Source organism: Manacus vitellinus, unplaced genomic scaffold, assembly GCF_001715985.3.
Source record: "Manacus vitellinus isolate BGI_N305 unplaced genomic scaffold, ASM171598v3 scaffold_4_pilon, whole genome shotgun sequence".
NCBI lineage: Eukaryota > Metazoa > Chordata > Aves > Passeriformes > Pipridae > Manacus > Manacus vitellinus.
This window is the reverse complement of record NW_021940604.1, coordinates 4148575-4161650: the sequence shown is the minus strand read 5'-3', so window position 1 is coordinate 4161650 and position 13076 is coordinate 4148575. Positions and strand designations below refer to the sequence as shown.

Genomic DNA, 13076 nt, shown 5'->3' with positions numbered 1-13076 from the left:
ACATACTTGTTTCCAGGTGAATTTGTAAAAAGTGTATTTACAATGGAATTTTTAAAATCAATGCACTACTTGTGTTATGTTCAGACATAGATTTTACAGTGATAAAATCTGTTCCTTTTTAAGCCTATAAAAAAAAGATACTAAACCCAAGGAAACTTCATTGTTAGTAGTTGCAGTTGTGCTCATAAAGAATATATTGCTCACATAAATTACCTTGAAACAGATTATTTTGAAAGGCTATTTCTGCTGTTTGTTGATATGACTGAAACGAGGTATGTCTTCTGCTGATCTGTCTCTTCAGAAGCTGGAAGCTTGTTCTCTGATTTCCAGTTGTTGTCAGAAGGGTGCTTTGTAAATCACCAACATGCACTGGAACTACAAATTGGGGTATCGTTTTCACTCATTTCTTTGATGAGAAGTTTGACTTCTAAAGGCCCAGTACATTTATTTTGGCATGCCATCATCATATCATGGTTACTGGGGAATTTTAAATTACAGATGTGTGAATGAAAGCAGAGCTGGACTGATTCTGTGTGTGCTTGATCTCTATCCCTACACCTCCTCACACACAACCCAGTAGAAGTGTGCAAGTACTTCCATGGAAATTAATGTGGCTACCTATATATGTAAATGCAGAGCATAGCTCACATTTACTTTATATCATAAGGAAAGCATCTTCATGGTTAGAGACCATACAGCGAGAAGTCTGTTTGCCACAATGTAGAAACAATTGTCACATACAAAGTCAAGACACCCCCCTGCCAAAAACAGTCAGTGTTGAATGAAGCACGATGCAGTATTTTGTGTGATATTTTTCATAAATTGCCTGTGAGTGCAACAAGTAGATCCTAAGAATGTAATGAATGTTTAAAAATTATATAAGACAGCTTGCCCAATGATATCGAAGGAAAATAAAGAATGCAAACTTATTTTCTTAGGCATGAAGTGTGCTAATCTGGCAATAGATGCTGGAGAGTGTATGTATCTTTTTTTCCTCTGGTATTTCTTATATGTGAGATAGCATTTAAATGTAAAGAAAATATCCTTGAGTTGTAATGCACAGACACTTTTTGGGGGGCTCATATATGGTCAGGCAGCCATCATTATTCCACTGAAGATAATATTTTGGCCTAAGAATTTTGTTTGGTGATTTGTATCTTTATGTAACCTCATTGTGAAGCAGCATTGCATGAGTGTGAATCTGGAAAATGCTATGCAGTGCTGCACGAGTCACTAGCAAATGCAGTAACTAAAATTAGATATTGCATCTGTTGGTTTTGGGATAAGCGCGTGTTGTTATAAAAAGTGAATATTTAAAAGCAACTCTAGTGCCCTTCCCAAATCTTCGTTTGCGAAGCCTAGCCATGAAGAATGAAAATTTATTTGGATTTTCTGTTGGGAAAGAAGGTACTCATTCAGAACTGGTGATAGTAATAACATGATTTGTTTTTCCATGAAATAGATACTCCCTTCTATTTTGGAAAAAAAATTATCCATATAAATACTTGAGTGCCTCTGTTGTGAAATTATTCCATGTCTCAAAACTGATTACCCACAAAGAAGGGACAGGACTTTGTGGGTGGATTATAGTGCTGTGATTCTCTTCCCTCCCCAGCTATGACCCTTGCTGCTGAAGTTGGAGGAGCTCATTCAGGAACTATTTTTGTTTATGCATCTGGCAGCTGTCCCTCAGGGGCTATGTGACAGTCAGTGAAATTCACTATAAATCAGGCAATTGCTTCAAGAAAGGAGTAAAGGAAGTAGTAAGTAGCATATAGAAACTGCCTGAATTAGCTAGTGGCTCCTTCCTGGCAGGATCTCCCAGAGGACAAATAAGTTTGATAATGCAATTTAAAATCTTTAATTCAACATTCTAAACATTTTCAAATATACGTGCTAAGAGTATTTTTTTCTAAGGCCCTAGCTGACTTTCAACATAAAAGCAACTTGACTGTCAGAGTCATGGATTCTAGTTAAAAAGTACAGGGAAGTTCTAGGTGTTCACACCTTGGGTAAGTATAGAATGGACTTAGAAGTCAAATTTGTTTTGGCATTCAAATTTGAAATCATGTCTAACTGATCTTAGGCTTTTTAAGACTTGAACATTGACATGAAACTCTTCAAATAATCAAGTATCAGAGCATTATTGTAATAATATGAAGTATTTGTTACAGGCAAAATTGACTGTCTCAAGAATATATAGTGGGAATATTATGCTTCAGTAAATCTGAAAGTATCCAGTGATGTCTAATCAAACTGATTTCCTTTTATTTTCAGATGAGCAAGAGTCAGTCCAGAAAAGGACTTTCACGAAATGGATCAATACTCATCTGGCTAAGGTAATGCATGGCTTTCGAATTTATTTTTTTAATAATCAAACCTTTTTATCTATACCTATAGTGGACCTGGAGTATAGAATATGTCAGATTTGTGTGAGCAGCATTTCGTAAACTTAAAAAGGAACCCCCATCATCTGTACAAGACTGAGGATGAATCTCAGCATGATAGTTATCAATTAGTCATGTTTTTTGAAAGTGTGGAAATATGTTTTCTGAGTCAGTCACAGCTGTAGGAAGTACTGGTGGATCTGTGAAGTGACCAGGACCTCCCTTGCACTCATATTCTGGCTTGTAACCCAAAAATTCAATATTTAGGCTATTCAATTTTTGTAAAATGTTCTTTTAGTTTCGATTGCTTCAAAAGAAACTGGAAATCTGTAACATCTCCATTGTCTGGAAGCATTTGAAATGTGATAAGGAAAAATCCTGGAAGGAGACCCACTTTTAGGCGGTATTGACTGCATCCTGCTCTCATCTTTGACCCAATAAAATATGGAGCATCTCTGTGTATGGTGTCTAGCAAGGAACACTGTGAAGTGCTGGGCTCACACTTACAGCAGAGAACATCCTGCACTACTGTCAGGTAGAGGAGCTGCGAGTGAAGGAGTACAGTTGAGCCTGGGGAAAGGCGATTTGAATTTTGTCTTTGTTTTTCACTGTTGATCCACAGCAAGTGTGCTGAATTTGACTCAGTATATACATTTAAAATTAATAGTAATTTCATTTCAAGTTGGCTCTCCATTTCTTGGCTACTCTTAGAAAACTTTGGGTTTCTTTCATTGCCATTTTTGACAATCTAGTAAAATTATTAATGGAAAAAGTAATAGGAGGAAATAAGAAAAAACTAAAAACTATAGTTAAAGTGTCTGTAACTCAACACCATGCTATCTGGAGAAATGTTCCATCATGAATGAATTTGAATATTTTTGGAAAAAAGTAGTGCATGAAACCTCAAAACCAGGAGAAATCAATGTTTTCTAATAAAAGATTGATGGGGTTTACTGTAACAATTTGAAAGACAGATTTAGAGACAGCAAATGAAAGGAAACTCTACTAAGGTAGAGTTGTCATCCTTACACTGTGTTGGTTGAGTAGAGCAAAGGAGGATTTAAAAAGGAGAAAGCATTTAAAAGGGAGATTTAAAAGGTTTTTGACGTTGTGAAGAGTAATGATTTGAAAGAAATGGAAATGCAGAACTGATTTGATTGTGTTAGGTGCAACCAACGACAATTCATAGCTTGGGAATATAAAGCAGGGTGTGATTCTTTATCAGGGTTTGCCATGAGTAAAAGATTCTTCCCTGCTTGTCTTTAAAATCTTAATGTATGTTTTTGTTCTAAAAAATCATGCTGTAATTGAAACAGAAACTAATTCAATAACCAAGTGTATCAAGTAGATTAAAACTATTTTTTTTGAGCTATTTAACTATAAAGTTAAGAATGGGTTTGAGAATATGGATACAAATAAATAAGAATGAGCAGAAATGCAATAAGACTACCAGTGAAATTTCTTCACCGAAAGAGTTGTCAAGCACTGGAACTGGCTGCCTATGGAAGTGGTTGAGTCACCATCCCTGGAGGTATTTAAAAGACATGTAGATGTGGCCCTTGGGGGGTTGGTTCAGTGGTGGGCATGGCAGTGTTATGTTAATGGTTGGACTTAATTTTAAAGCTATTTTCCAACCTATGTGGTTTTATGATTCTATGAATTGAATTTTATGAAAGGCAATAGGAGGAAGGTATGAATTTTTTATTCTCTTTTGCTCTTAGAATAGAATGCTACCTTTTTAAAATTCCTATTTCAAAGGTATATTTTTTACACAATCAGAAGACAGGTAAAGGACTTGGCATAAGCTAGTTACAGGACAACTTAAAGAAAGATGGAAATAAAACAGCCTTAGTGCAAGCTGTGCCCTCACCCATAGGGGATGAACACAGAGGAAAGAGCTGTAATTATGATAACTAGCAGGTAGCGTAGTGCAGGTTTATTTTGGGTGAGCTGTTAGCACTAGGCTGCATCTGTCCCTCTGCTGTGTCTCCCTAACCCCAACTGTATCTGTTCTGTGATTGTGAGTACTAATCTGGTGAGAGTCATCAATTGGAAATCATCTCTCTTCCCTGCCAGCCACTTGCAGAATTCGGGACACAATCTATGAAATGAACATGTTCTATCTTCTGGCCATCCTCTTTAATTTTTGTGCATCTATGCAGTTCTACTAATGATAAATGAGATATGCATGTGTAACAGGACGAGAAGTTTTCTAATTGCATATTATTTATTAATATTTCTCTACGGTTGTAGAACTGTCCTCCCTCCTCTCAGTCTCAGCCCTCAAAGCATAGATGTAATTTGAGTACGCTTCTGATTATATTTTAAAGCATCTTTTCAAAGTCTTAGTTTAAAATACAAAACAAATTCACGCCAAATATTTCAAAAGGAGACGTAACATGCATTCAAACCAGCAGTTACTTAAATATTTTTTGTTTCATTACCTATGCCAATCTTTTAGGCAGTGGATTAGATGAGTAAAGAAGATGAAAAACATGTCACTTTCTGAAACAGCAGAAGCATGTGCCTTTTATTGTCTTTTTCATCTTTGGTGAAAGTTTGGGGGAACAGTAGTTTCAAAGCTTTGGAACACAGACTGTAAATTGGTTTAACCCAATCAAATAACATTTTGTTCCCAGGTGTAGGGATAACTTAAGTGTTTGTACTCACCAAAGTATTGTTGTAAAGTCACTAAACAGAGTGAACAGCAATACTTACTGAAAGAAATTACTATTAATTTTGTGTGTGTTCATTGAGAGGATGCACACATAAACAAAAGCAGAGGATGGATATAAAATAAAAATAAAAATAAGAATGGGTGAACATTTTTGGTTATACTTAGGCAATGTTTATATAATACTGAATTAAACCTGAGAGCTAAAACTTACATTGAGGCATTTAAATTTGCAAAATTATATCTTTTATAGAAAAGAAAGGAGGGAAAAAGAAATGGGTATATCAAGACTTATGGCTCTCACACATAGTGCTGTCAATTGTGTTAGTTTGTTCTTACAATGTAACTTGGTCTTGCAAGAACTTCATCAGTTTTCATAAATTAACTAAGTGATGCTAATCCTTTTTGCCCTTTTCAAACGTGAAAACAGAGGCTCCCAGTATCTGAGTCACTGACACAGAAAAGAAAATAAGCTGATGTCCATCTTGACTGCATGATGAGTAAAATTTGACTGGTAGTTTTTCTGCTTCAACAGTTACTGTGTGTTTTCAACTAGTTTTGCATGTAACCTCTAATGTTAAACAGTGAATGCTAAATTTATTTGTGTGATGAAATTAATCATGTAAAACTTAGAGACCAAGTCTCTCTAACTTCAGTAATAAAAATAGTCACTAACAGCAAGGAGTATGAAAACCTATATGCTTACGGATTTAGGAATTAAATTGTGGTGGAGAAGTGGGCCAGCTATTACAGAGTAATGGAAATTTCATGTTCTCCATGCTGTTCTCACATATATTTCCCTACAGGGACAAATTCAGTAGTTACATAGATTTGTTCCTGTCTGAGCACGTGGATAGGTTTTCATACATTTCTTCAGCGGTTTTTGAATCATTATTTGAAAATTAATGTAGCAAAAATAATTTTCAATGTTTGCATCGGCATTCATTATGATGTTGATACTGCTATTTGTGTAGTAGAATTTATTGATTAGAGAAGTTAGGTACAGGGTGTAAGGAAAAAATTCCTGTAGCAAAGATGCAAATGAGAAAATAAATTCAAGAAAAAGTGTTGGAATAAAAGAGAGAAGCTTAGGAAACGTACGTTGGTTCAATATGTGAAGTTTGGATTTTACAGAACTTTTATTAGTGTGCCAGAGGAGGAATTTCTAGAGATTTCAGGTCTATTACAAATCTCTTTTTTTGAGGCTTGTCAGTTAAATATTTTTTATATGTACCAATGCTCAGTCCTTTAAGTCATTCAGAGTATTTCCTGAAGACTACAGCAAATTAGACAAGTTGTAACAAATTAGACAAGTTGTAAGCAAGAAGTTTAAGCAAAACATTTCCTCCTCAGTTCTCATTTATGATCAGTTTTAAATACAGTTACTTAAATAAATATTTAATATGGTGAAAACCAGGTTCAATAACCTTTAAGATTCATTCTCAATTAATTCATATTCCTCCTACAGATCACATGAATTTACTGGTACTGAGTGCCTCCCTCTTTGTGACATGCCTGTTCCTAAGTATCATTGCACACTACTGGGATTGCGTATGCTGCAATAAATGAGTGTTTAATAGAATTTGTGCAATGCAGTATGTAACAGATCATTACTCTTATTTTGCTATTTTGCTTTCTTGAAGAAACTTGCAAAAAACCAAAATCAAATACTGAGGCAACTGAAATCATAATGTGGACCTGAGAAGTTGTAAACTTAATGTCTGATTGTTCACTGAAGTATATTCTGAGTTATGCTGAAGAATTTTGTTCAAGAATTTTATAACTGACAACTTTTCTTTAGTATTACAGGATTTTGAAAGGTTACTTCATATACTTTTTAAATGTTCTTTTTTCCTGGTTGAAAAATGACTTAATTAAATTCTTTGCACAGGCTTTCCAACATTCAAAATTCAATGTATTAGGATCATATCAGTTGACGGCATTTCTAGGGCTATACATTTACGTGCAAAAAGGCAAAATCTGGAGTACATTTTAAAATTACAATTTTTTGCTATTTTTAAATTTTTTTTTAATTACAAAATTACAAAATTTTAAGTTAGTTTTCTTTCCCTGCTTTTACATATTTACAGTTAGTATTTTGACAGTGCATTAAGGCAACTGGTAAGTATCTGGACTAAAAAGTATTCAATAGATGCTAACTGTGTACAGTTTAAAAAAAAACCATCAAAACCTTTCTTCTCTGGAGGCTAATATATAAGCAGTGTACAGCTTCATTTTCTCCTTTCACTTCATTTGACATTTATGGATTCAAGCAGTAGGTATTTCCCCATTCCAGCAGAAGATAATGTATTGATCTCAGTGGAGGATCAGCTAGAAAAACAGTTAAGTACCTTAAGCCTGTGCAATCGTACATATACAATAAATAACTTGTATGAACTTCTCAGTATCAGCTAGTGTATGTATATCTTTCTGAATTGTATCAGCATGAGAAGTAAGATTGGTATCTATACTTATGTAAAAGAGGAATCTGTTCTTTTATATATGCCACTGAAAATATAACTCATTCCATACTTCTGAGAGTGACTGGAATCATAATAATAAGATAAACTCTATGCTATGTGCCCCGAGTATTAAAAAATCCAAACAAGTGATTTATGAAACACAATGGGTGTCTTACCTCCTTGTAATTTGGTGTTAACACATTCAGGGCAGTAAAAAACATTATATTATAAAGTGTATTACAGAGAATGTTTTTGGCAATCTGTATAATTAACTAATTTTCCCTCTTAGAGGAGTTTCATACAAGAGATCTTGTGGCACAGGTGTTGTATCTACTTTCTGTTACTGTTTTATTGGCTGTAAGGTATATGGTGTGTGCTGCTAAAACAGTGGCAGTGCTTGTAATTATGCAACCTTCCAGCAACAAAAAGTGCCCCCCACTACTGGAGCAGTTAGATAGGTGGTGAGATTTTTTTTTTAGGCTTTCACATCTTGTTGAATTAGGGTGGCAGCTGCTATAATCCTCTTGTCTTTATGACTGAATTATTTTAGCACATAATTCTTCAGTGTTTTGTCATGTGGTAATACTGATAAAACCAAAGCTGCTCCAAACTTCAGATGGGAAATGATAACATACAAGGTGAGGAAAATTAATTGCATTTATGTCAACTGCCTGTGATTCAAGACTGGGAGAAATTAATCTCCAGTGACCTGTTTGCTCCACTGATTTCTTTAGTGCTATATTAAGGAAGAACATGATTCACTATCTATTGCATTGCTAGGAATTAAAAAAGAACTATGACTAAATATACCCTTGTAATGAGTTGTAGTGCTGCTTTATTTTATATACACAATTAAGACAGGACATTTTGATTTTGGGAGCTAGAAACCTTTGCTTTCTCCTGATTTATTATAGCATTTTTAGCTTTTCAAGGTCAGTGTTTCATTTGTTAGGGTCATCTTTTCAAATATCTGTTTCTACACAACGAAAGTCATTGGTAAGTTGTTGTACAAGCACCCTTTTTAATAAGTATCCCAAAAACAAATTATTAAATCTAAAGTAGTTTCAAGAATTTTTTAGTTTTATTGTCATTTTAGTGAATTAGCAGGTATTATTATTATTGCAATCATTATTATCCTTAAAAGGTATATGAATGCTCACAAGCTCGTGGAGGGCAGAGCTATATGTCAGCTGGAGCAAGTTTAAACTTTTTATTTCTAAGAGACATTTTGTGATCATTAAAGTACTGACCAGCTGAGAGCGGTAGTTCCACAAACTGAGATGCATTTAAAAATACAGAGTTTTATGATGTGACCTTGTTATTTAAAATTTCTAAAAGATCATCTATTTACATATTTTTCAGTATCATCATTGTTGTGCTTGCAAATGTAAAGGCATATGCTGAGCAATTTGTCTTGAGTAGGAGCTGACACAGTGCTAACAGCACCAGAAGCCTGCAAGGCCTGGAGGAGAGGAAATACAGCAACTCAGTGTAACAACTGTCAGCTGTGAGAAAGTAGCAGCACTGCTCAACCAGCTACGCTGCTCTAGGGATCTTTCCTTCTTACAGCTCCTCGTATTCCTCGGACTGAGAGAGTGAAATTTCTGTGACATACTTAACACTAGGGAAAATATGCTGATAGATTGAAATGTGACTGTAATAGATCTGTAAGTTTTGTGTTATTCTACAGACTCAGAGACAGTTGTTGGTGTGTTTCTTTGCTTGTTTCAGGGAGAAGGAGGTTTTTTCCATTGTTTCATCAGTGGCAGAAAGCATCTAGTGTTACAGTCCTGTGCCAGAAATGTGAAGTAGTTAAACAATGTGGTGGCAAAGCAATGGTTAAAGGATACATTGGTGTTAAACATTATAAAACACAAAGAAGGGGACCAGCCACTCTCTTTGTGGTTCTGTTTGAAGGGAAAAGAGTTAGGATGTAATACCGGTGAGCCTTTATAATATCTGAAGTCTTCTCCCTTTCCAGCGCAATCCTCCCATGCTGGTGAATGATCTGTTTGAAGACATCAAAGATGGGGTAATGCTAATTGCCCTTTTGGAGGTTCTTTCAGGGCAGAAGTTGGTAAGAACTTCCTTCCTTCTAAATATACAAGATAGTTGCGTATCTTCTCTAGGATATAATTTTCTAATAAGCTTCTGTATTTGAATCATTTAAAAAACCGTATTGCTACATAGGGAAACAAGTTTTTTACAGAATGGGCTATCTGGCTACAAAAATATTATTACAGATTATTACAGGCATTCTTGATTGTATGCATTTTTTTATTAATTTTGTCATAGTAGTTCATAAAAATTGCATATTTGTATTAGTCTTTGCAGTTCATCTAGATGTTACTACAATCAAGGTCTAAACTGCAAGCTATTTCTATATATCTTGAAAAAATGACAGTCTTTTCCTGTTAAATTTACAGCTTTCTCTCAGAAAAAAAAAAATACTAGCCCCTCACATTTCATGGGGGCTTATATCCATTTGCCTTGACAGCTGCTTTGCTAATGTAAAGAACCTTAAATGATGCCAAATGACTTTTTGACAGCCAAGTTTTGTACACAGGGGGGACAGTGTGTACATGGCAAATAGGCTATCTCTCGGGAGCCAGGATAGTTTTTTCCAAAGGAGGAAAACAAAAGGATTTTAGGCCAAGGGCTCTGACTTTCCCCACACCAGCTTGCAGATCAGATGACAGCATCTGAAGGAGTAGCGCAACAGTCATCCAGCTTGCTCCAGGTGTTGCCGGTTTCCTTACATGCAGGCAATTTGCAAGTGCCCTCTTTTTCGTGTTTTCACTTCCGTTTTGATTGCAGGTGAAACCCCAGATTCAGTAGTAAATCAAACTACAAAAACGATTTTACTTTAAGATGGGAGAAAACTGTACTTTCAAGGGTTTTTATTCTGTTAAAATATACCCATTTCTGTTTCTGTTAGTCTAATATAGAAAGCCTCCCTCTTGTGGTAAATCAGAAGTAGTAAACTAGGAAAGGAATTTTAATGATGGCACATGTTACAATGAAATTCATTGGATTGTATCCTGCCTATATTAATTAGGGTAAGATGAGAGATATTCCAGAACTGGAACAGTGTCTGGTGAATTTAAAGGTTGTATATACAACCTTTAAATTGATATGATATCCTGTAGTAACTGCAAGAGTAATTTCAGAATCTATAGCAGGCCCATGTTAAACCCATTTGTAACATCATGAACAGGAATTTAAATCATAATAGTTTTGTATTTGCATTACAATGTAAGATTCAGTGGGGAATTTAATTCCACTGTAGCGTATTAGAAGCCTAGGATACGTTCTGCCTTTTTTTAGCCTACTTGTCTGAAGCAAAATTCATTGTTCAGTGGGACTTTGTGATAGCTGGTGTTTTAATTGCCATTAAGGTATTAGAGAGATGGGATGAAAATTCATAGGTAAAATATCTTCACTGCAGAATGATTTTTAAAATAACAATCACTTTGACTTATGCTTTGCAGGCAAAAATATTTCACTGAGGGAATTTTACCTTCTCTCAAATACACACACACATATATATATATAGGTGTGTACATGCATATAAAAATAGTAGTAGCTTATTTTACATAAGAAAAACAGTTCTCTGATTTGATGATGTTTATGGATTGAAGCCAACAGCTTGCATCCTGAGGTTATTAAGACATATGTAACTTTTTTATAATGGAAGTATCATGTTTATGTCCCCTATATGTGTCAGTCCTCCCTATTGGTATATGCAGATATACAGTTTGACAATTTGACTGTTCCAAGGGGCATTTTTACGTGTAAATCAGACTATGGTAGGTACATAGGCATTGATGATAACCTGGAACTTCATTTTCAAATTGGCATAAAACTAACTGGAGTTTAATCTGTTCATTACCTTTAAGCCTTGTGAGCAGGGACGTCAGCTGAAGAGAATTCACTGGGTTGCCAACATTGGCACAGCTCTTAAGTTTCTAGAAGGAAGACGGGTAGGTATGGTAACACTTAGCCCTGGTTTTCCTTTTTCTTCTTTGTTTCCTTAAAGGTATTATTTGTATGCACCCATCTGGTTTTTTCTCCAAAATTTGAGCTATGTATGCAGCCTTCAGTTTCTGCAGTGCCTAAAATCTGCAGAACCAAAATTATAAGATCCAGCACTAACATGTAACAATGTATAGGATGAAACTTGTGGTTTTTTTTTTTTATTAATTAATAATGAATCATCTTGGATGGTCTTTTTTTGGTTTTTTTTAAGTGATCTCCAGCTCCTCATTTTTTCTACTTCCCTCTTGCTTTTCTCAGCAAAGAATGAACTTTATTTCAAGAGAGACATTAATTTATAATTAAAAGAGTAGATTTCTGGACTTCACTAGGTTTGACATGCAAAAATCTGGAATTATATATATGAAAATTTAGGACAGTGTGACCCCCTAGTAGCTTGGCAGGTCTTCAGACTAAGTCCTGGATTTATTCTGTTACAGCCAGTGCTGTGGCTGTGGAAAAGAAACAAAATATTTTATAAACTTTGCAAAAGACAGAAAACCTAAAAATTCAGTGTGATCTAGGTATGAATATCAAATAAAAACAATCTACTTATGCCTTTTTTCCCTGATTTTTCTCTCTGTATTGTAACAACTTGCATCTGGATTTTGTAAATAGATTATAGGTATTTTGCTCCTCTAATTTCTGCATTTCAGGTCAATTTTTCTCAATGCAGATATCACACCTGATGAATTTTATGGCTCCACAATGCGGTACACTGGCAGTTGTTGGGTTTTCACTGTCTTTCCCTCTCTTTAACTCACTGACATCTTGAGCTAATTACATTTATCTTACGTGGGAAACAATCTTGGCAGATGCCCGTAGAAAGAAATCTAGAAGAGAACTTTTTAAAATTGAAAAATGTATAACCAAAACAAAGGCAAGAATATTCCTGAACCAAAATTCAGCTTTAGCTCACCGTTTCACTGTTTCAAGAAGTACAGCCTGTTGATACAAACCATATCATATGCAGACCAATAGAGGAAGCTTAGATACACAGATAACTGTTTTGTCTTGAGACCCGTATAACCTAAGGCAAGGCTGAGGTAAAGAGCAAAACACCCATACTTCCCTATTTACATGTCACAACATGTTCGGTGACACAAAGTTTAGTGACCCAAACTTTGAATGACCCATCTTAGATCCCAGAAATAACAGTGTTGCAGCTAGGAAACTGACCCTCCCAAAAATCAAGGTAGATTGCCAGAAATGGAACACTGTGTTTTTGCTTCTGATATCTGAGTATTTTTGCCAGGACTTGTCTGAGTTACTTTCGTAGGTACATTGTATTAATATGCCATATATTCTTCTAGAGGGAGTTGGAAATATGCAGGACATCAGATATATCAGTGTAGTCCATAGCAGGTGGTCCGTAGGTTGAATCCAGTCTGAAGGATTTATCTATCCAGCCAGTCTGTCACCCTTTTCCTCCCAGAGGAGGTGGGGATGCTTTTCAGACAACAAATGCCTCTTTAGAAACTGAATGCAGTCCCTGGACTGTACTCAAAGGTGAACAAA

At 35.3% G+C, this 13076-nt stretch overlaps 1 protein-coding gene across 1 annotated transcript in view; it reads left to right on the top strand.

Annotated features, from left to right (window-relative positions):
* SYNE1 (spectrin repeat containing nuclear envelope protein 1) overlaps nucleotides 1-13076 on the top strand; it is a 291013-nt gene that overhangs the window by 42914 nt on the left and 235023 nt on the right. The window contains exons 2-4 of the mRNA XM_029962721.1: nucleotides 2278-2339; nucleotides 9505-9600; nucleotides 11423-11506. Of these exons, the coding sequence (XP_029818581.1) occupies nucleotides 2278-2339; nucleotides 9505-9600; nucleotides 11423-11506 (242 nt within the window). The remainder of the gene's footprint in view (nucleotides 1-2277; nucleotides 2340-9504; nucleotides 9601-11422; nucleotides 11507-13076) is intronic.